The following is a 24608-nucleotide window of genomic DNA, read 5'->3' as shown; positions in this document are numbered from 1 at the left end:
TTCACAGGTTGCCACTGGAGTCCTCTTCCACTCCTCCATGATGACATCACAGAGCTGGCGGATGTTAGGGACCTTGCACTCCTCCACCTTCCGTTTGAGGATGCCCCACAGATGCACATTAGGGTTTAGGTCTTGAGACATGCTTGGCCAGTCCATCACCTTTACCCTCAGCTTCTTTAGCAAAGCAGTGGTCGTCTTGGAGGTGTTTGGGGTCGTTATGTTGGAATACTGCCCTGCGGCCCAGTCTCCGAAGGGAGGGGAACATGCCATGCTTCAGTATGTCACAGTACATGTTGGCATTCATGGTTCCCTCAATGAACTGTAGCTCCCCAGTGCCGGCAGAACTCATGCAGCCCCAGACCATGACACTACCACCACCATGCTTAACTGTAGGCAAGACACACTTGTCTAAACTCCTCACCTAGTTGCCGCCACACAAGCTTGACACCATCTGAACCAAATAAGTTTATCTTGTTCTCATCAGACCACAGGACATGGTTCCAGTAATCCATGTCCTTCGTCTGCTTGTCTTCAGCAAACTGTTTGCGGGCTTTCTTGTGCATCATTTTTAGAAGAGGCTTCCTTCTGGGACAACAGCCATGCAGATCAATTTGATGCAGTGTGCGACGTATGGTCTGAACACTGACAGGCTGACCCCCCAACCCCTTCAACCTCTGCAGAAATGCTGGCAGCACTCATGTTTATTTCCCAAAGACAACCTCTGGATATGATGCTGAGCATGTGCACTCAACTCCGTTGGTGGACCATGGCGAGACCTGTTCTGAGTAGAACCTGTCCTGTTAAACCGCTGTATGGTGTTGCCCACCGTGCTGCAGCTCAGTTTCAGGGTCTTGGCAATCTTCCTATAGCCTAAGCCATTTTTATGTAGAGCCTCAGAGAGCTCTCTCCCATGAGGTGCCATATTGAACGTCAAGTGACTAATATGAGAAAGTGAGAGCGATAATACCAAATTTAACACACCTGCTCCCCATTCCCACCTGAAATCTTGTAACACTAACGAGTCACGTGACACCGGGGAGGGAAAATGGCTAATTGGACCCAATTTGGACATATTCACTTAGGGGTGTACTCACTTTTGTTGCCAGCGATTTAGCCATTATTGGCTGTGTGTTGAGTTAATTTGAGGGGACACCAAATTTACATTTGTAATACAAGCTGTATACTCACTACTTTACATTGTAGCAAAGTGTCATTTCTTTAGTATTGTCACATGAAAAGATATAATAAAATATTTACAAAAATGTGAGAGGTGTACTCACTTTTGTGAGATACTAATTATATATACATATACACGCACACACATGCCTGTATTTAATAACAGCTATACACTACCTAGTTATTTTGACCTACCTCACCCAAAAATCCTTCATTCTGCTATACAAAACATTTCAATAGGTTTTCATTGTTAGATAATAAAATTGTTGGGGACAATGATGATAACCTATTTATAGTTGTTGCTGTATAAACGTAATGCCTGCTTATGTTCTTGTTGTGATGTAAACCATAAAGGGCAGTACAGTGGCTAAGTGGTCAGCACTTGCGCCTAGCAGCACTAGGGTTGTCGGTTCAATTCCCAACCACTACCTGCCTGGAGTTTGCATGTTCTCCCTTTGCCTGTGTGTGTTTCCTCCCTCTCTCCAAAGACACGTTGGTAGGTTCATTGCAATCAGCCCTAGTATGTGCATGAATAGGATTTAAGTACCTTAGATTGTAAGCTCCTTGAGGGCAGGGACTGATGAGAATGTATAATATATATGTAGAGCGCTGTGTAAAATGATGGCGCTATATGTACCTGTAATGAATAAGATAAATAAAGACTACAGTTCAACATTCTAACTAGAAAAGAAGCCTCTTACCACTGGAGTTCTTCACCAAGTCTCTCTGAAGTGTCTTCTGGTAGCACGTTATACAAGTCCTCTTCTTCGAGCTTCCGTTTGTGACCAATAAGAAATAAAGAATTCAACCAGCTTAAAAAAAAAATAAAAAAAGAAATACTTATTACTAGATTTGCGCTATAAAATGCATATAATACACAAGAGACATAATACAACTGTAAAAACACATTTTCTAGTGTTTGTTGAGAGACAATATCACTACTTTAAGACAGTATATTAACCACTTAAGCCCCGGAAGATTTTACCCCCATTCCGACCAGGGGGTATTTTGCGATTCGGCACTGCGTGACTTTAACGGACAATTGCGCGGTCGTGCGACGCTGTACCTAAACGAATTTGGCGTCCTTTTTTTCCCACAAACAGAGCTTTCTTTTGGTGGTATTTGATCACCTGTGCGATTTTTTGATCATGCGCTATAAACAAAAAAAGAGCGTCAATTTTGCAAAAATAGCAATATTTTTCACATTTTTTTATATGAAAAAAAAAACTTAAAAATCAAAATTTTTTTTACTTTTTCGGCCAATTTGTTTTATGCTACCTATGTTTGGTAAAAAAAAAATCGCAAAAAGCGTATTTTGATTGGTTTGCGCAAAAGTTATCGCGTTTACTAACAAAGGGAAAGATTTCTGTCATTTTTGTTGTTTTTTTTTTTAACGTGTAATGGCGGCGATCTGCGATTTTTTTTGCGGTACTGCGACATTGGGGCGGACAGATCGGACCCTTGACTGACATTTTTGACACTTTTGGGGTTACCAGTGACATTTCTACAGTAATCAGTGCTATATATATGCACTGTTACTGTAAAAATACACTGGTAGTGAAGGGGTTAACTTTATTTGGGAGGGAGGGGCTGTGTGTATCCCTAGGGGCGTGCTTTCTACTGTGATTGGCTGGGGCTTGAGCTGTATGGACACTGATCAACGGATCTACATACTAGATCCGAGTGATCAGTATCCTAACAGCAAGGAGAATGACAGGTGGCTTGTTTACACAAGCTGCCTGACATTCTCCCTCTCCCCCGCCGATCGCCGAGTGACCGGCGGACATCGGGTCCGCCGGTCACACGCGCGGGGGGGTCCGTGACCACGCGGGAGCGCGCCTCCGGGGGCGCGCGCTCGCTCCCTAGACCCTCACAAGCTAGTGACGTAGCCCTACGTCACTTTGCCTGTGAGGGGCTGACTGCCGACGTAGATTTTTTTTTTACCAAACATAGGTAGCATAAAACAAATTGGCCGAAAAAGTAAAAAAAATTTTGATTTTTAAGTTTTTTTTTTCATATAAAAAAATGTGAAAAATATTGCTATTTTTGCAAAATTGACGCTCTTTTTTTGTTTATAGCGCATGATCAAAAAATCGCACAGGTGATCAAATACCACCAAAAGAAAGCTCTGTTTGTGGGAAAAAAAGGACGCCAAATTCGTTTAGGTACAGCGTCGCACGACCCGATGTCCGCCGGTCACTCGCCGATCGTCGGTGCAGAGGGAGAAAGGCAGGCAGCTGATGTAAACAAGCCGCCTGTCATTCTCCCCTGTGTAGAAACAGTGATCATACGGTTCTACTATGTAGGACCATTGCATCATTGTTTCTACACTTCAAGCCACAGCCAATCACAGTAAAAATCATGCCCCTAGGGACACACACAACCCCTCCCTCTCAAATAAAGTTAACCCCTCCACTACCAGTGTAATTTTGCAGTAACAGTGCATATGTATAGCACTGATTACTGCAGTAATGTCACTGGTAACCCCAAAAGTGTCAAAAATGTCAGTCTGGGTCCGATCTGTCCGCCGCAATGTCGCAGTACCGCAAAAAAAATCGCAGATCGCCGCCATTACGCGTTTAAAAAAAAACACCAAAAATGACAAAAATCTTTCCCTTAGTTAGTAAACGCAATAACTTTTGCGCAAACCAATCAAAATACGCTTTTTGCGATTTTTCTACCAAACATATGTAGCAGAAAACAAATTGGCCAAAAATGTTAAAAAATTTTGATTTTTACATTTTTGGGGGGGAATTTCATATAAAAAAATTTGAAAAATATTGTCATTTTTGCAAAATGTACGCTCTTTTTTTGTTTATAGCGCAAAAAGTAAAAATCGCACAGGTGACCAAATACCACCAAAAGAAAGCTCTGTTTGTGGGAAAAGAAGGACGTCAAATTCGTTTAGGTACAGCATCGCACGACCGCGCAATTGTCCGTTAAATTCACGCAGTAAAAAAAAAAAAACCGCAAAAAAACCCCTGGTCAGGAAGGGGGTAAAACCTTCCGGGGCTTAAGTGGTTAAGAAAGTAGTGAGGCTAGTTACATCATATGACACATATTAAAGTTGTCAAAGAAAGTAAACATCTGGAAATAAAAGGTTACCTAAAAAAATAAGTAACATGGCTTCACACTAAAATTTGTGAAAAAATACCCACAGAGGAACCATTTTCAAGGCTGCTTAAAGTATATTTAGCATCTAATCCAGACATGAGGTTAAAGAAACTGACCAATGAATAAAGGCTAAAAACTACTGCCAGGATAGAAAAATAATGTATATTGCAAGTGCTTTTACTGTGATGAGGAAGTTTATATCAGGTGCAAAACAGCCCGAAATTTCAGATGTGACCATAGCCAAATGTGTCAAATATTTTGGCTGCAATGGGCCCACCTCCAGGTTCCCCCTTCCCGACCACTACCCTGGACATCCCACTCCCAAACCTCTCCATCTGATTTTCTCTCTCTCTCTCTCTTATTTTCCCATTTTCTCCTTTTTCTTGTCTATCGCTTGAATTAAAATGAGTTCTATAATATCACCACAATAACTTTCTTCTCAGTCTTCACTTTAGGGGTGTAATACCATCAACTCACTGCTGAGAATGAAGGGTGAGCTATATACAGCCACACTTTCATCAAAGAACCGATTCATCAGTTGGGCATGAATTCTAATAGAATTATAAATATTAGTGGTGCACAGGAATGATAATTCTGGTGCCAAAACTGAAACCGAAAATTCAGGATGCACTTGACTGAAACCAAAACTGAAGTTGACAATTTTTGAACTTTTTAAATTATATGAATTTAAATTAATACGAATTTATTGTTGGCCATTATCAGCACCTTTTGAAGCAGTGTTAAATCCTGCTTGCTGCATTCTTGGTGCATACAGTATTTGGTCAGTTAAAAAAAAAAAGCACCAAATGCACCTCATTGAATCGCATTCAAAATGCGGCTAAAATGCACAAAAAATGCACCTGTGTTGCATTTTTGATGCATTTTTTGAGTCACATAACTTATGAAAAACACTACATAAGCATGGCAAAAATTGCAGCAAAACTGCAGTAAAATTGAGGCAAAATCACAGTAAAATTGTGTGCGTTTTTGCCAGTTTTCGTCAGCCATTATCAGCATTTGTTTTTCTTTTGGCACAATACTGAATGCCCGATTTCTGGCTAATAATTGTCGGCGGCCGAAAGTTCAGTGCATCACTAATAAATATCAATGGGAGCTAGCACTTCTGATTTAACAGGAGACATGTTCATTTATATCCTCATATCTATACATTGTTAGCACGCCTGGATTTTAAAACCCACATAGAAAGTCATGGCTGTTTATCTTGATCCGCTGGTGATAAAACTTTTATACCTCCCCGCAGTTGTATGATTCTACACTGCTCTAACTGTAACCTTCAATTAAAATGTACTGAAACAGAAAATATCTGGCTATAGTATGTTTTTTTTTCAGTAGCCAGATCTGTTGGCACATGGCCAGATTAACAAAAGCAATCATTTCTGTTTATAGGATTACAGAGTAAGGATTAATTCATGCAGACATCACATTTGACAGCATTTTGTGAGCTTTGGCATAGCTCACAACTACTTTTGTCAATATTTCTAAATTGCAGCGTAAAAAAACGCCTGCAGTACATATTTTTTTTGGCTGCATTGGCACTGATAATGCAAATCAACGAGAACGCTAAGTGATTGTTCAGGAAAATTCCTACAAGCGGTTTCTTCAATATTACCTCTATCATGTACCCTACCCTTTGCTTGGGCCAGCTCAGGCTTTGATCTGGCGTTAAAAAAATAAATCTTTCAAAAATATGTTAAAAGCTTAAAGCAATACAGGCATTGACACAATGACACGCTTTATTTGTCCTTTTTCTTTAATTCGGAACTACAGTGCATATGAGCACCACAAACCAAAGATGCCATTTCATTTTTTTTATTATTATTTTTTTTATTCAAAGCAAACTTATCCATCCATCAGTGCCGGTTCAGACTTCATCGCTCCGACTTAGGGGGCGACCTGTGAAGTCGCGTGCAGCGCGACTTGAACGGACTTCATAAAATGAATGTCTATGCAAGTCGCCTCCAGGTCGCCCCGAAGTAGTACAGGACCCTTTTTCTAAGTCGGAGCGACTTGTGTTGCTCCTATTAGAACGGCTCCTGTACCACACATTGGGAGCGTGACGGACCGCGACTTGTCAGGCTGACAAGTCGCGGTCCAAGTCGGACTAGTGTGAATGCAGTCTTATTGTCTCAATGTATGCATTATTTTGCTGAGAAATCACTTTGAAAAACACCCCTAGCATTTCTGCCCGTGGTCATCTTTAGAAAGGGTAAATGACTCATGTAGCATTTACTTCCTGGAATCCATTAGCTCAGGCATGCAGGCAGGAGGGTGTGCTTAGCTGAGAAAACCCCTACTCCCCACCTGGAGACTCCTGGGATGTATGACATCATTTGTCTAGGCCTGGAAACCAAGAAGTAACTGAAGAATATAAATAGGATTTAAAATATACCTATGATAAAAATTATGTATCCTTCATTTCTTTGAAAATGGGTAAACTTACAAAATCTGCAGGGGATCAAATAACTATTTTCCCCACTGTAACTGATGGGAAATCTAAATGGGATTGTAATATGTGTGGTGAGCCTAATGGTGGTCACAAGCTTTTATGATAGTTCAAATAGTCATTTAATGTGGCTGATTGGTAAAAATGAATACAAATGTAAAACCAAAAGACTTTTCTCTATTCTGAAAAAATCCTGGTTGATTCCGCTGCTCTCTATCTCCACCTTCTGTTCAGGTCACCAATTTAGCTTGGGATTTTGCAGCTGTGGTGGTAACTCTGCACATGCTCAGTCAGTGAGTTCCTATGCTGAGCATTTCCTCCCCATCATATCTTAGCAGCCGATGTGACTATAGATTCACACGTGGGCATATACACAGTGGCAAATGATAGTCCCCTCCCTCCCTCCTCCTCCCAGGCCCACTAACCAGCTAAACTTCGTGGGATATTACATCTTGATTGATGGTGGCTTCACTTCCCTCTTATCCTAAGATACAGGCTGGAAATGTGTGACACAACTTGTGACTGCCGGAAATCCGCCCTCACCATGTTATTGCCAAAAAATAATAAAGATTTGATTTCAAATATATATTTGTATGACAATACATAACATTCTATTTATATATTTTTACTCTGTATTCCAAAGGCTATTTTTTCTATTTTGAACGTGTGACCAGCAGGAAGCTCCTCCTGCTTATGTTTCCCTGCAGACAGGCTGGGAAAGAGCTTGGTTATGTGACAGCTGTATATCGGTTAGGAAAAAAGTACTTAGATAAGGTTTATTATTAAAATAATTACAGTACCATAATCCATATACAGAAATAGAAGGGACAAAGTAAATGAACCAGTGTGTGTTTAGTATCAATTTATTCAATTTCAGCTCTGCTAAATCAATCGGCTGTGGTAGAATTCTTCCAATCATTTTAAATGAATCGATAAAAAATATATACAAGTGTGTTAGTGAACCGTTCATAATACAGATCAATTAAAGAGGAAGTAAACCCTCCTAAGGTAAGCCTATGATAAGGCTTACCTATAGGTACTGTAAATATCTCCTAAACATGCACCGTTTAGGAGATATTTACCTTACATGCCGCCAGTGACGTCACTGGCGCATGCGCTCTGAAGGAACGGCCTCTCGTGCCGTTCCTCCAGAGATCCGTGCCGTGACCGTCAGCTCCCGCGCGCGGGAGTGACGTCACCGCTGCTGCGGCCAATCAGATGGCCGGATGCAGCGATCCCGGAAGACGGGCGACTGGACATGTCGCCCGTCATTCAGGTAAGCGGACGGCACGGCGGGGGCTCGTTCTAAGGTAAGTATTTCATAATGAGCTAGTATGCAGTGCATACTAGCTCATTATGCGTTTCTCTTGCAGGGTGAAAAAAGAAAAAAAAAATTTGGGGGGGTTTACAACCTCTTTAAATGATTGTTTTGATGGCCTGTTTATGACTAATAGATCTAATTTTTAATTCATATTTTTAGTCCATCACCAAGTGTGAAAAACCGTGTGTATTAAAATGTTCGATATTTTAATTGATGATGAATTGCATGTGATGATCGATAAAAACTAGATCAAGGTGTATAATACAACAAATCTTCCTACACAGACACATGCAGCTTTACAAGCTCCTTCAGTGATTGCTTTATCTGTCTTACCACCCTACCTGAGCACATAGAGTAACAAACCATTTTCTTCTACGGTCTCATGCACACAGAGCGTTTTTTTCCTGCCACTTTTAGGAGCGTAAGGTGTTTTTTTTTTTTTTTTACAGCTTAAAAATGCCTCTCCGTGTTATTCTGTGTGTCCATGAACACATAAGCTTTTAGGAGCTGTAAGTGGCATAGGTGTTTTCAGAGCCCGTTCACACTGGGGCGACCTGTCAGGCGATTGTCACTGGTCGCCCCGGGAAGTAGCGTCGCCCCAGTGTGAACGGGGTCTCAATCTGCAAAAAAACCCAGGGCCAGCGCGTTCTGGAGCAGCAGCGCTACAGCTGTAAAAACGCCTGACACGGCTAAACGCGTTTTAACACTTTATACAGTGTTAAGCAGCCACGTCAAGTGTTTTCAAGCTGTAGTAACTGGATTTGGAAGTGGAAAATAGAGGGCAGAGAAACGTTGATTCTAAACGCTAATGTGTCTAAATGCTAACGCAGCTAAACACGCATTAATGCCAATGCAAAAGCGTGTTTTTACAGCCGCCTTTTCCTGGTGTCAGTACTGGCTTTGCAGCTGTTTTTAAATCCTGTGTGCATGAGGACTACAAGTAAAAGGTTTCATCAGTGAGCTAAAGATTAACAAAGGTTTGAGTACACGTGAATTAAAAAAAACATCTGGTTTTCTTCCCTGTTCTCTGCAGCACATCAAACTGCCAAGGATGCCACTTTCCTCCTTGCACCAATGAAGTATTTTTATGTATAACTATATTCCCCAAACAATCCAACTGTTTTCAGAAGTCATACAATCCATAATACAACCATGGAAAAGTCTACCAAATATCCTCCTAAAATTGCTACTTGGCTTCCCATTTCTTTATCTGGAGTTAAACAGGATAATACATTTTGTAAATAAGGATATGACTTGCCTTGTTCCCAGAAGCTGAACATTTACAAATGGTTTGATGTAACTGTAAGCCTGCTGTTTTTCCTGAAAATTGGGCTTTTTCATGTTACACAATACTGGCTACAAAAAGAATGCTCACAGATCCCCAGGACACAGCTCCATTGTGTGAATTGAAGTCATATTTCTGCTCCATCATAGCAGAGAAAGCATCCTACTTTCTCCATTGTATAATTCATGAACGTATTAAACCCAAAACTAAATGTGTAATATACATACAGGCATACCCTGCTTTACTTACCCTCACTTTACTCGCGAGTACGGTCACATTGGCGTCTATGGGAAATCTTGGTGAGCTTGGCATGGCAATGCTCCAGGGTTTTTTATATTGGCATCTATGGGAAATATTGGTCAGCTTGACATGGCACTGCTCCCTGTTTTAAATATTTGTGTCTATGGTAAATATCAGTCATCTTGACTTAGCACTGCTCCCTGTCTTTACCATTGGCGTCTATGGGAAATATGGTTCGGGAGCAGTGCTATGTCAAGCTGACCAATAACTGACAACTTAGGGAGTACCGAGAGGGGACCCAGGACTACAACATATCCTATTTTGGGGTCAGCCAGCTTGCCTAGGTAATCTACCATGTCGTAGTCCTGGGTCCCCTTAACCACTTAAGCCCCGGAAGATTTTACCCCCATTCCGACCAGGGGGTATTTTGCGATTCGGCACTGCGTGACTTTAACGGACAATTGCACGGTCGTGCGACGCTGTACCTAAACGAATTTGGCGTCCTTTTTTTCCCACAAACAGAGCTTTCTTTTGGTGGTATTTGATCACCTGTGCGATTTTTTGATCACGCGCTATAAACAAAAAAAGAGCGTCAATTTTGCAAAAATAGCAATATTTTTCACATTTTTTTATATGAAATTCCCCCCAAAAAAAATGTAAAAATCAAAATTTTTTAAAATTTCGGCCAATTTGTTTAATGCTACCTGTTTGGTAAAAAAAAAAAATCGCAAAAAGCGTATTTTGATTGGTTTGCGCAAAAGTTATCGCGTTTACTAACAAAGGGAAAGATTTTTGTCATTTTTGTTGTTTTTTTTTAACGCGTAATGGCGGCGATCTGCGATTTTTTTTGCGGTACTGCGACATTGCGGCGGACAGATCGGACCCTTGACTGACATTTTTGACACTTTTGGGGTTACCAGTGACATTTCTACAGTAATCAGTGCTATATATATGCACTGTTACTGTAAAAATACACTGGTAGTGAAGGGGTTAACTTTATTTGGGAGGGAGGGGCTGTGTGTGTCCCTAGGGGCGTGCTTTCTACTGTGATTGGCTGTGGCTTCAGCTGTAAGGACACTGATCAACGGATCTACATAGTAGATCCATGTGATCAGTGTCTTTGCAGCGAGGAGAATGACAGGCAGCTTGTTTACACAAGCTGCCTGACATTCTCCCTCTCCCCCACCGATCGCCGAGTGGCCGGCGGACATCGGGTCCGCTGGTCACACGCGCGGGGGGGGGTCCGTGACCACGCGGGAGCGCGCCTCCGGGGGCGCGCGCTCGCTCCCTAGACCCTCACAAGCAAGCAACGTAGCCCTACGTTAGTTTGCCTGTGAGGGGCTGACCGCCGACGTAGATAGTCGTGCGGCGGTCGGCAAGTGGTTAAAGCGGTAGTATCCCGCTTTTTGACACTTTTACCTACAGGTAAGCCTCATTATAGGCACGGTTTAGGAGATATTTGCAGTGCATGCAGCCGCTCGTGCGAGCGGCGCATGCGCTCTGAAGGTCCGGGGGGACCTTCAATTATGTTTGCCGGGAGCTTGCCGGAAAATCACTCCCGCACGCATGCGCGGGAGTGACGTCATCGCGGCTCCGGCCAATCATCGCGCCGGAGCCGAATGCATTAAGGTAAAAAACCTTGAGACTTTACAATTCCTTTAAGTGCTACAATGCTCTGCCAGATAAGTATGTGTACACAATAAATTCAAAAATGCAACAGGGTATGGCAGCACAAAAGGAATATATTCTCAGCTTGTGAACAAACTAAATGAAAAAATAACATTTACTTATACGTAAAACTAGACTGAGGATTCAGCAAGAGAAATGAACAGCAACTCTGTTTTATGGGATGACAGTTCACTTTACATGCATACGCCTAGTCATAAACAGACATATGATACATTATGACAAACACAGTCATAAAATGTACTATATACTCACTGGGTCTGTGTAGAGCTATACTTTGACTCCGTGCGGAATAATGAATTGCTGGCACAGCCCACCAATAATATCTAAAAGCGGAGCTCCAGCCTAGGAAATAAAAAAAAAAAAAATGAAAAGTCAGCAGCAACAAATACTGTAGCTGCTGACTTTTAACAACTTAAAGCGGAGTTCCACCCTGGTTATACATTTTTTTACAAAAATACCCCCGGGACAGTCAGGGCTAGCACATTCCACAATGGCTAGCCTCTGATCTGTCCCGGGTTGCACTTACCTTTCAGGAGATATACTTACCTTGAAATTGTCTTCTCCAGCGCTGCCATCTCAGGTGTGGGCAGCTTGAAGCCAGCACGATCCTCTTCCGCGTCCTCTTCGGTCCTCTTCCTCCTTCTTCGGTCCCACGATGCACTGCACCGGCCCCGACGTCATTTCCGGGTCGCGCGCGTCATCCCTCCACAGCTTCTGGGCATGCCCAGAAGCTGTTTAGAAGGGGATGACGCGCGCGCCCCGGAACTGACGTCGGGGCCGGTGCAGGCGCAATGATTCCTGGGAGCGATGACGTTCAGCTCCCAGGAATCATTGCAAAAGCCAGGAAGTGACGAATCGCCGTGGCCGCCGAGGGGAGGAAGAAGGAAGTAAGGTGAGTATATTTTCTCTAAAAGGTAAGTGAAAAAAAAAAAAGAATTGCGATTATCCATTTGTTTTTCAGGTGACCGGGAGCGAGAAGATGGAGGTAAGTATAAATTTCGGGTGGAACTCCGCTTTAAGCCCCGGAGGATTTGGCTGCTCAAAGACTAGGCCCTGTTTTGCGATTAGGCACTGTGTGAATTTAACGGACAATTGCGCAGGCGTGCGACACTGTACCCAAATGAAATGGACGTCCTTTTTTTTCCCACAAACAGAGCTTTCTTTTGGTGGTATTTGATCACCTGTGCGATTTTTACTTTTTGCGCTATAAACAAAAAAAGAGCGACAATTTTGAAAAAATAACAATATTTTTCACATTTTTTTATACCAAATTCCCCCCAACAAAAATGTAAAAATCAAAATGTTTTAACAATTTTTTTTCCGCTACATATTTTTGGTGAAAAAAAAAATCGCAATAAGCATATTTTGTTTGGTTTGCGCAAAAGTTATTGCGTTTACTAACTACGGGAAAGATTTATGTCATTTTTATTGTTTTTTTTTTTTACTAGTAATGGCGGCAATCTGCGATATTTTTTGCTGGACTGCGACTTTGCGGCGGAGAGATCGGACCCTTGACTGACATTTTTGACACTTTTGGGGGGACCAGTGACATTACTACAGTAATCAGTGCTATACATATGCACTGTTACTGTACAAATGACACTGGCAGGGAAGGGGTTAACTTTATTAGAGAGCAAGGGGTTAAGTGTGTCCCTAGGGGCGTCCTTCTAACTGTAAAGGGGTGTGGCTTTTGATGTAACCACAGAGACATACGATCCTCTCTGCTGTTACACCAGGGAGAATGACAGGCGGCTTTGTTTACATCAGCCGCCTGCCTTTCTCCCTCTCCAGCGGGAGATCGCGAGTGACCAGTGGACATCGGAACCACCGTTCATTCGCGCGGGAATGCCTGTGACCGAGCGGGGCGGGAGCTCGCCCCCTATTGGCTCACGGGTGAGTGACGTACCCATACGTCACTTTGAATGCACGGGGCTGACCGCCGCAGTATATATGTACTTGCGGCGGTCGGCAAGTGGTTAATATAGGGACACTTACCTGTCCAGGGAGCCCGCGATGTCAGCACCCCAAGTCGATGCGTCCATCGGGTGCAGGCATTGCTAGTAAGGGAAACATGCTTTCATGCTTCACAGCCGCTTTCCTATTGTGCATGCACGGTCCCAGAAGGCAGCAGGGGGAAGGAGCAATCACGGAAGTGACATACCTCATTGTGGCGAGATAGGACAGAAGTCCATAAGAAAAGAGGTACCAAAAATACTATATTATATATACCGTGTGTGTGTATATATATTTTCATTCATTTTTTTTTTTTCCAAGGACTGTTGAAAAGTTTCCATTTAATTTGGAAATTAAGGTCCCAGAGTCTGGAGGAAGAGTGGAGAGGCACAGAATCCAAGTTGCATGAGGTCCAGTGTGAAGTTTCCACAGTCAAAGATGATTTGGGGAGTCATGACCCCATAGAGAATCTGTGGGTTATTGTCTAGAGGAAGATGAGACACCAGACCCAACAATGCAGACTAGCTAAAGGCTGCTATCAAAACAACCTGGGCTTCCATAACACCCCAGCAGTGCCACAGGCTGATCGCCTCCATGCCACGCCGCATTGATGCAGTCATTCATGCAAAAGGAGCCCCGACCAAGTATTGATTGCATTCTATACTGTACATGGACATACTTTTCAGTAAGCCAACATTTCTGTTTTAAAAATCCTGACTTTTATTGGTCTTATGTAATATTCCAATTTTCCGAGATACTGAATTTTGGGTTTTCACTAGCTGTAGCCATAATCATCCAAAAATTAAAAACAAAGAAATGCTTGAAATATGTCACTCTGTGTGTAACACATCTATATAATATAATTTTTTGAATTGAATAACTGAAATAAAATTAACTTTTTGATGATATTCTCATTTTCAAAATGCACACATACAGTATACAGAGTACACACTGTTATACAAGCTGTACAATCACTACTTTATATTGTAGTAAAGTGTAATTTCTTCAGTGTTGTCACATGAAAAGTTATAATAAAATATTTACAAAAATGTGAGGGGTGTACTTACTTTTGTGAGATACTGTATATCTGTCTCAGAGTGGAATAAATATCAAACTATATAGCGGGATATTTATATTTACCACTGCATATAGATATTCAAGATTATTAACTAAATTATACACCAACTTTTTTTCTTTTTTTTTTAGGTTTTTATCCGATTAATCAAAACAATAAATCGACCAACTAATCGATTGTTAAAACAATCGTTAGCTGCAGCCCTATAGCCAGGCCTCCTTTACACTGTTTGGGGCAGGAAAAACATGCAGCCGAGCCATATTTTAACTGCCCCCAACTGTTTCAACTTAAGCTGCTGTCGCGCTCAGTGGGCAGTACTGCCCAGTGAATGTGACCCATTCACGTTCGTAGGGCTGCAGTGCAGAAATGCAGGTTTTTAGGAGTTGAAGCAACATAATGCCTCCTCACCTCCTGTCAAACACCCTCTGAAGAGCGGTTCAAAGAGCCAACACGTATAAATAAGTGTCTCTGGGTTACAAGGCCCCCTTTCTTAGCTTTACACAATGGCATAGTTTCTATCACGTACAGCTGTATGTGCGTTTTTCATTAAGGTGACCCCATGATCAAATTCTATAAGGCCCCAGATTTGAGCCTATTCAATAAAAAACAGTGCAAACAGCAATGTGCTAAGAGCAAAGTTTTAGGTGCCAAGTTCAAGCAATCCAAATCTATCCTGTACTGGTAATATCTGGTAAAGTTGGATTTTGAAATTTTATTTCTATTGGAGTTGCATTCTGAAGTTTCATGTTTAGGTGGACACAGAAACATTCAGCGACCAGCCTAATGTGTGCATCATTGTTGCAAGTAAGAGTCCATTCACACAGGGGCGACACGACTTGCTGGGGCGACCTTAGAAAAAGGGTCCTGTACTACTTTTGGGGCGACCTCGGCGCGACATGCACAGACTTCATATAATTGAAGTCAATGCAAGTCGCCTCCAGGTCGCCCCAAAGTAGTACAGGACCCTTTTTCTAAGTCGGAGCGACTTGTGTCACTCCTATTAGAACGGGTCCTGTGCTAATCAACGCCTGAAAAGTCGCGCTAGTGTGAATGGGGTCTAAGACACTTTCACCTATTTGGATTTATTTTTGCTGCTATTTACAAACTTTCATAACAAAACACAAAAGTGCATAATTCATTTTTAACCACTTAAGCCCCAGAAGATTTTACCCCCTTCCTGACCAGGGGGTATTTTGCGATTCGGCACTGCGTGAATTTAACAGACAATTGCGCGGTCGTGCGAGGCTGTACCCAAACGAATTTGATGTCCTTTTTTTTCCCACAAACAGAGCTTTCTTTTGGTGGTATTTGATCACCTGTGCGATTTTTTGATCATGTGCTATAAATATAAAAAGAGCGACAATTTTGCAAAAATAACAATATTTTTCAAATTTTTTTATATGAAATTCCCCCCCAAAAAAATGTAAAAATCAAAATTTTTTTAAATTTTTGGCCAATTTGTTTTCTGCTACCCATGTTTGGTAAAGAATAAAAAAAAAAATCACAATAAGCGTATTTTGATTGGTTTGCGCAAAAGTTATTGCGTTTACTAACTAAGGGAAAGATTTTTGTCATTTTTTTTTTAACGCGTAATGGCGGCGATCTGCGATTTTTTTTGCGGTACTGCGACATTTCGGCAGACAGATAGGACCCTTGACTGACATTTTTGACACTTTTGGGGGGACCAGTGACATTACTACAGTAATCAGTGCTATACATATGCACTGTTACTGTAAAAATGGCACTGGGGAGGGAAGGGGTTAACTTTATTGGAGAGAGGGGTTAAGTGTGTCCCTAGGGGCGTGTTTCTAACTGTCATTGGATGTGGCTAGTGATGTAACAGCACAGATCAACGGTCCTACATAGCAGGACCGAGTGATCTGTGCTTTTACACAGGGGAGAATGACAGGCGGCTTTGTTTACATTAGCCGCCTGCCTTTCTCCCTCTCTACCCGATGATCGCAAGTGACCGGCGGACATCGGGTCCGGTGGCACGCGCGCTCGCCCCCTATTCGCTCCCAGGCTAGTGACGTACCGGTACGTCACTTTGCCTGGGAGGGGCTGACCGCCACAGTATATAGTCAGGCGGCGGTCGGCAAGTGGTTAAAGGACAAGTCCACCCTAACACTAAAATCTCTACATCTATAGACCTCCACGTTCTAATAATAACCTATCTAGCCCTGTAAAAGAAGAAATCAGTATACATACCTTTTCTGAAGCCGATCCGACTCTATTACGCTGAGCTGTCAGCCGTGGCTTCATTGTGGAGGCGAGTGCAGAGGAAGCCCCAAAGTAACTATATGGGGTGACGTCACATCCAATTAATTTCACAGCCGTTGTCAGCCAAGTCCTCTGCAGAGCTTCCGCCGCTAGCGTTCGGGTCGGATCGGCTTTAAAAAAGATAAGTATAACGATTTCTTCTTTACAGGGTTAGATAGGTTAGTGTTAGAACGAGGAGATCTATAGATGCAGGGATTTTAGTTTTAGGGTGGACTTATCCTTTAACCACTTTGCCACTGAGTACCGTAGTACTACTGCGGCAAAGTGGCTCGTTATCGTCTGACGACGTAGACCTACGTCATCAGACACTCCCCCTTGTGGGCGGCGCTCGCGCGCCGCCGGAGGCTCGCTCCCGCTGTATTCAGTCACAGCGGGAGTCGGGCCAGGGGAGGAGCAGCGGCAATCGCCGCTGCTCTGCCCCGATCGTCGGGGATCTAGTGTGGAGATCCGCCCGCCTGTGTAAACACAAGCGGGCGGATCTCCAAAGTAACAGGGAGTGACAGATCGGAGTGTTCAGCATAGCTGAACACTCCGATCTGTCCCTGGCTCACACAGTCACCTCCCCCCACACACGTTAGTAAGCACCAGGCATACATTAACCCCTCCCTCTCCAATAAAATTAACCCCTTCCCTGCCAGTGTCATTTTTACAGTAACGATGCATATATATAGCACTGATTACTGTAGAAATGTCACTGGTACCCCCAAAAGTGTCAAAAATGTCAGTCAAGGGTCCGATCTGTCCACCGCAATGTCGCAGTCCCGCAAAAAAAAAAAAAAAAAAAAAACACGCAGATCGCCGCCATTACGCGTTAAAAATAAAAACACCGAAAATGACAGAAATCTTTCCCTTTGTTAGTAAACGCAATAACTTTTGAGCAAACCAATCAAAATACGCTTATTGTGAATTTTTTTACCAAACATATGTAGCAGAAAACAAATTGGCCAAAAATGTAAAAAAAATTTTGATTTTTACATTTTTTTGGGGGGAATTTCATATAAAAAAAATGTGAAAAATATTGTTGTTTTTTTCAAAATTTACGCTCTTTTTTTGTTTAAAGCGCAAAAAGTAAAAATCGCACATGTGATCAAATACCACCAAAAGAAAGCTCTATTTGTGGGAAAAAAAGGACGTAAATTTCGTTTGGGTATGGCGTCGCACGACCGCGCAATTGTTAAAGTCGCACAGCGCCGAATCGCAAAAAGTGGCTCAGACGTAAGACAGCAAAATGCTCTAGTGGTAAAGTGGTTAATGTAGATTTTGGGGGGGGGGGGGGGTTAACCAGCTGTGTTACTAAGGGCTGGTTCAAACCAAGAATAGTACAAGAACATGCTCTGCATTCCTGTGCTATTCACATGCAGTTCAGTACGGTACAATTTCAACCCTTTCATTTTGAATGGGCTGAAATACACCAGACCACAGCAAAAATAGTGCAAGTACTACTTTAAGAAACTCAGAGCAACCAGATTGCATGGTACTTCTGTAACTTGCAAATCAGTGCAAGCAAACACACTGCATTTGGGGTGTAAATAACAATGTTGACAGCCACTGAAGTGCGTTTGAATGCGGTGCAAAAGACCTGTACAGAATGCATTTCTCCTGCACAACGTTCTAGTTCTGATTACTAAATAAAGTGCTCTGGTGGCTTCTGGACTGCACAATATCATTCACACACCCCTCATCTGCAGTAACAGGGAAATGGAGGTTGCTAGTATAATACCTATTTCACATAGAAATATAGAAAAGTGATGGCGGAAAAAAGACTAGAGTAGCCCATGGAGTCAGCCCACTTTTTGTTTTGCCTTTTTCTTTTTTAGTTAACATTTTTGTCAGCACAGATCTGTGTTTGCCTCACTGCATATACATTTCTGTGACTTCTGTTGGGCTTTAAAGTGCACCTATCATGGGAGAAATATGAAGGGTGCCATTGCTAAATTCTGTAGCTATGACAAACTGCCTAACGCCAGTGCACGACACTCAACTTACACAGAAAATGTCTGCCGAATTAGCCTCCACAGTATGTTGCAAATATATATGTGTGTGTTTGTGTGTGTGCTTGTGTGTGTGCGTGTGTGCTAAATAATGATTGCAAGTATATAAACACGCAATGAGTGCAACCTAAAAGACAAAGAGTGGGTGGCCCATAAACTAGACACGAAAAGCGGACACTGATGATTAGGGCTAGCCCAAGGCATTGTGCTGCCTGAGTCCAAGAATAAAATGCTGCCCCCCCCCCCCCCCCCAAAAAAAAAAAAAGAAATCACCCCCACAGCCATTATTTTATATCATGATAATTAAAACTAAAATTACATTTATATATAAATCAGATTTACATGCCACAGCACCTTGTCTATATGCAAAATTATATGATATACCACCATGTTAACGGTCCCACCATCTTGGCGCCCTAGGGCATCCATGGGTCAGCACAGTGGGCCACCCCACCCCTCAGGGCCCATGTGCGGTGAACACATTGCACCCATAGATGATATGCCACTGGGATAGGGCTGTATAGGGGCAGGCTAGGGCAGTATAGTGGCAGGCTAGGGCAGTATAGCATATAGGGGCAGGCAAGGGTAGTATAGGGGCAGGCTAAGGCAGTAAATAGACAGGCTAGGGCAGTATAGGAGCGAGCTAGGGCAGTATATAGACAGGCTAGGACAGTATAGGGGCAGGCTAGGGCAGTATAGGGGCACACTAGGGTAGTATAGGGGCAGACTAGGGCAGTATATAGAGAGGCAAAGGCTGTATAGGGGCAGGCTAAGGCAGTATAGGGGCAGGGTAGGGTAGTATATAGACAGGCTAGGGCACTATGGGGTGGGCTAGGGTAGTATAGGGGCGGGCTAGGGTAGTATAATGGTAACCTAGGGCTGTATAGTGATTTTTGAGCAACATTTAGCCATCCAGCAGATCAGCGGACACTACTAGAAAAAATGATGGACACCCCTTGTGTCCTGTCATACAGATCTAACTTGTATTACCTCTCTGTTGCTCTCTCCCAGTGCTCCCACAGTCTTCAGTGCCTAGCCTCACACATGCACCAGAGCAGAAGAAGGTGGGCAGGGCATGAGACCAGCCGCACCCCCTCCTCAACTTCCACCCAATAGAAATGCAAGCTGTGCCCGAACATCGGTTGCTGGTGGAGTCAGTGGGGAAGAGATCTTTCATTGCTCTCTGCCCCCGGCAGCACACACACCTGAGCTCTTCATTTGTGCTTGGGTGGTTAAAAGCCTGTGTTAGACTGTGTGCAAGCACCCTCGCATACGGCATGTTGAGGGCAGCAGGGTGGCCTTTTTACAGGGCAGCGGAGTGCCCACCCCTGGATAACACACAAAGCTGCTGGAAAAGAAATCTTGGGTGTCAAAGTGCCGCCTGGGTCCAATGATCCAAGCACCTCCTAGCACCCTGACTATAGATATATAAAAGGGATGGATGAACAGCGTCTGGACCGCTGTCATGTAATCAAGCCTGGTTTGGCCACGGATGAGTCACAGGGATCCTTTGCTCCGACCGAACCAGCTCAAAATGACATCACCACTGGAGTTTGGGGGCCAATAGTTCAGAGCAAAGGATCTCTGTGGCTCATCCACTGCCACACTTACAAGACACCAGCTCAAGCGCTGTTCACCCATTCTCCCTACATCCATGGTCAGGGTGCCAGGAGATGTCACAGCCGATCCATCCCCCTCCCTTAATTCTTGATGTTTTAACTCTGAGTAGAACTAATTGTCTTTTTAATAAAAGTCTTCAGCAGTGATATGCATTCTGGCATTTGCACTGTTTTTGTCTCCTCACCTCCTGGCTTCTCTTGTTGGGTTTCATGCTAATGATGGTTTGGCTTTAAAACATTTTGAGTCACTTATACAAAACAAGAATATAGATTAGGAAATAGAACACTTTTCTGATGCTCATGGGCTATATGCTTGTTCCAGGTATGTGAAACAGAGCCAGGCAACATACTTTTTCAGTAGGATACCAGCAATAGCAGCCTCCATATTTCTCCAATGACAAATATACTTAAAACTGAGATATAATAATCAGTTTCCCCAGCGTTCGATGTCCTGGAGTGTCCCGCTGGTCGCTGACATCTTCAGCCAATCGGCTTCCGAGAGTTGATCCCTGGTCATTTCCATTGGCTAGGCTGAGATGATATCATTCCTACGCATTTGCAAGAATTCAGTCAACTTGGCATTGCCAAAATTCAACACTCCGTGTGCGCAGCTCAGTATAGAGCTGAGGAGAGGCCAATAACTTTAATACACAGTGGGGATGGTTTCTAAAACTGGAGAGCGTAAAATCTGGTGCAGCTGTGCATGGTAGCCAATCACCTTCTAACTTCAACTTGTTCAATTAAGGCTGGCCATACATGTTCAGTTTTCCTGTACAATTTTCTGTTAGATTTACCAAAAACCATATAATATGAGGTCAAAACTAAACACCACTTTCAATTGTATCCAGTTAGGCAGGCCTGTGTACTACATAGTTGAAAATAAATTTAAAGAAAATTGTACAGAAAATTGTATAATGTATGGCCAGTCTAAGCTTGGACAAAAAAAAAAAAAAAAAACAGAAGCGAATTCGTTTCTATGCAGAGCTGCACCAGATTTTTCTCTCTTCAGTTTTAGTAAATTAACCCCAGTACATCTCTTCCGCAATAAAAATCCTGCCTATTTCGCAATTTTTTTAGGCTATAGTTCCACTTTAACGCTCTACAGAATTTTTACAGTCAGCCAACTATCAGCTTCTTTTTCACATAATTTCCAGGTTCTCCTTATATCCTGCTAAAAAAAGGTCTTTGTTTACAAAGTTCATCAGCTCAAGCTAAAATTTACATACACAAGTTAATGAATCAATTCAGTAAAAAATCTTTCTCTCTCGCCTTATCTCAGGGCCCCGGCAGCACACAAGTGTGTTTCAATGCAAAAGTCCAGAAACACTTACAATGAGAACGATGACCATCGCAGCTTCTGGGTTTGTGTGTGCTGCTTTTCCAAATTTTTAGACACAGGTTTACATTCAGCATTTCTGACACCCACAATCCCCCTCCCCCTCCCGGGGACTAGATGTCCATGATGGCAGGCACCAATGCACTTACGCACCCCATCCAGCCTGCTCTGGCTGCATGTGATGGGGCCATTGTGCATGAACACCTCATCCAGCCCATCATGGCTGAAAAAACAGACATTAATATTGCCTTAAAAGTAATAAATGGAATAACTTTTGCTGAATGCTCTAGTTAGAAAACCCATAGTGCTCCAGAAATCCCTGGTCACAGGTGTAACATGCATTCATTTATTTTAAACTTAAAGTGATATTAAAGGCTAAGGCTCCGTTCACATGTAGGCGTTTTGGGGCGTTTTTGGGGAGTTTTTCTGCTCTAGGATCAGCTCTCAAAACGCCCAACAAGACAAATCCTATTCATTTCAATGGCCCCTGTTCACATCTGAGCGTTTTGACGCTGTAAGCAAAACGCCCAAAGCTCAAAAAAGTACATGAGCTTCTTTTTGGGCAGATTACAGGCGTTTTCCATTGGTATCTATTCAATCTAAAAACGCCTGCACAAAAAACGCCTGTAAATCGCGGTAAAAAAATCGCAGTAAAATTGTGGTAAAAATCGCGGTAAAAAACGGGCGAAAACGCTACGCTCAGGTGTGAATGTAGCCTTAGGGTTTTGTTTTTTGTTTTTTACATAACAGGCATGTTATACTTACCTGCTCTGGTTTGCACAGAGCGGCCACAATCTTCCTCTCCCCTGACGGCACTCCTGACCCCCCCTCTGTGCCGAGTGCCCCCATAGCTTAGACCTGTGCGTTCTTGTTCCCAGACTCCCGCTGCTGTGTCTCAGCCAATGAGGATGTAAAGGACTCGTGCCCATCGCTGGATTGAGATGGGGCTCAAGTAAGTATTAGGGGAATGCTGCAGACAGAAGGTTTTTTACCTTCATGCATAGAATGCATGAAGATAAAACACCTTCTGCCTTTACAACCACTTCAAACAAAAATTTAATAAATAAAACTGAAGAAAATGTAATATCGTTTCCATTTAAAGTGGTAGAAAACTTAATTCTACTACTTATAGCTACAGGTAAGCCTATAATAAGGCTTACCTGTAGGTACTGTGAATATCTCCTAAAACTTTCACAGTTTAGGGGATATTCAGAGTGCATGCAGCTGGTGACGTAACCGTCGCATGCGTTCTGAAGGTCCAGCATACCGTGATGACTTAAAAGGTGGCTCCCACATGGAGTTACCCCGCCCAGGCCACTCATGTAGCCGGAGGACGCAAAACCTGAAGGATAACTGGGTGATGATGAAAGCCCTCTCAGCAGTTACAGTGCAGCACTGGAGGGCTTATTTTTAAGGTAAGTTTCTCATAGCACATTATTACATTGCCTTGCAGACACATTTTTATTTTATTTTTTTTAATCTTCAACTGCAGTTTACTACTGCTTTATGCATAAGGCATGCCTCGTGCTACCTGGTGAAATCAGGCCTATAGCAGTACAAAAAAATCCATCATAAACCATAATCTGCTTATTTAATGCTTCAAATAACTTTAGATTGTCCCACAGGAATAATGTTCTTTTGTTTAGCTTAAAATGTTTAAAACTACAAGAAAAATTGCAAAGAAATAAAACATAAATCTGAGTCCATGATAGGAATTACATATAATGTGGTATGTTTCCATGGCAGATAAATGCAAACATCACTTCTTTGACTAAATTTGAGCTTATGAACGAAGAAAAACTTTCCTAAATACATTGGCAATGTTTCTAACAGTAAGTATTTGCATGCCGTCCCATTGTTTGAGCAGAAGATCTTTCCCCGAAGAGGAAATAACATCCAGAAAGAATTGTTCTGTCATTATCCCATGAGATTCTGTAATGCCAACACTTAAACTGTTAAACCGTCTAGACATTGCTGCGAATACAATGTAAAACCCTACTGGTTTAAAAAGCTACACCTATCTTTTTGCAAATTACCAAATTCTCTCTAAAGTGAACCTGTCTGACACTTAAACTTTTAGACGTAAAAATCCTGAGCGGCTGGTGCTCCATGGGTTGGGGGAGGCGACAGACGACCTGACCACGGAAACCCCACCCATTGCTCCTAGTTCACCGCGAACCATACCCACAAACCCCCCGATCGCCGGCTCACTGTGCTGCCCCTGGACTGACATGTGAAGATGGCGGCAATTTCCCACCTCCATCGGTCGGACCTCCCCTGCTTTTCTTCTGCATCCTGATGGCCATCTCCTCCCTCCTCCTTCATCAATAGGATGGCTTCTTCTTTCGGCCAATCGGGAAATCAGGAAGTGGGTCTCAGGGCCGGAAGGAGAATCAGTGTGCCAACAGTGAATATTTAATCGCTATTGTCACACAATTGGGTGGGCTCAGGGTGCAGTGCTCTGCGCTCCGAGCCCACCTTTTGTTTAAGCCTCTTCGAGCCTCTGGCTCTAATCCCGTGCTTCAAAAATAAAAAAACCCTCTTAGGAATTCATGCATCCTGCTCCGCATTTCTGGCACATGCGGGGAATTTAACTATCACAGTGGTTGTGCTCTCAACCAAACTGTCAAACCATCCAATGGCTGGTGTCATAACGGATCACATGTGCCATTTCATGGCAGTTGCAGATCAAACAGAGGCCAAGATTCCTTGGCTGAAAACAATAGGAGGGTTTACTTTGACTTTAGGTATCCATACTCTACACTAAGACACTCTCTATAAACAGGGGATAGGCCTGAAACTGGGGAAGTCAGTGCTTCACTGACAAAATGATGTCTGCTTGTAGGCAGAACTAAATCTAAATGACTGACAGGTTCATTGGAACATACTATCCTAAAGCCCAACTTAACTCAGGGCCCAAATTTATTATACCCATGCAGTGAGGCTGTGCCCACACTGCACAGGCCACCTCCTCGTTTTGCCTGAGGGTAAGCAGAAAGCTTTTACTTATCTGATCCTTCGATCCTCTGGATCGCCCCCCCAACAGTTGGACTGCTCCTGACCTA

General features: G+C 42.9%; 1 protein-coding gene across 1 annotated transcript in view; it reads right to left on the bottom strand.

Moving 5' to 3' along the window:
• Positions 1-24608, bottom strand: part of ABCC4 (ATP binding cassette subfamily C member 4 (PEL blood group)) — a gene marked incomplete at its 5' end in the record, with an annotated part of 504496 nt that overhangs the window by 405371 nt on the left and 74517 nt on the right. The window contains one exon of the mRNA XM_082245314.1: positions 1878-1988. Within this exon, the coding sequence (XP_082101440.1) occupies positions 1878-1988 (111 nt within the window). The remainder of the gene's footprint in view (positions 1-1877; positions 1989-24608) is intronic.

The sequence above is a fragment of the Pelophylax lessonae genome (genome assembly GCF_965119305.1).
Source record: "Pelophylax lessonae genome assembly, chromosome: 2".
Lineage (NCBI taxonomy): Eukaryota > Metazoa > Chordata > Amphibia > Anura > Ranidae > Pelophylax > Pelophylax lessonae.
Note: the sequence above shows the minus strand (reverse complement) of the source record. Positions and strands in the feature narration are given on the sequence as shown.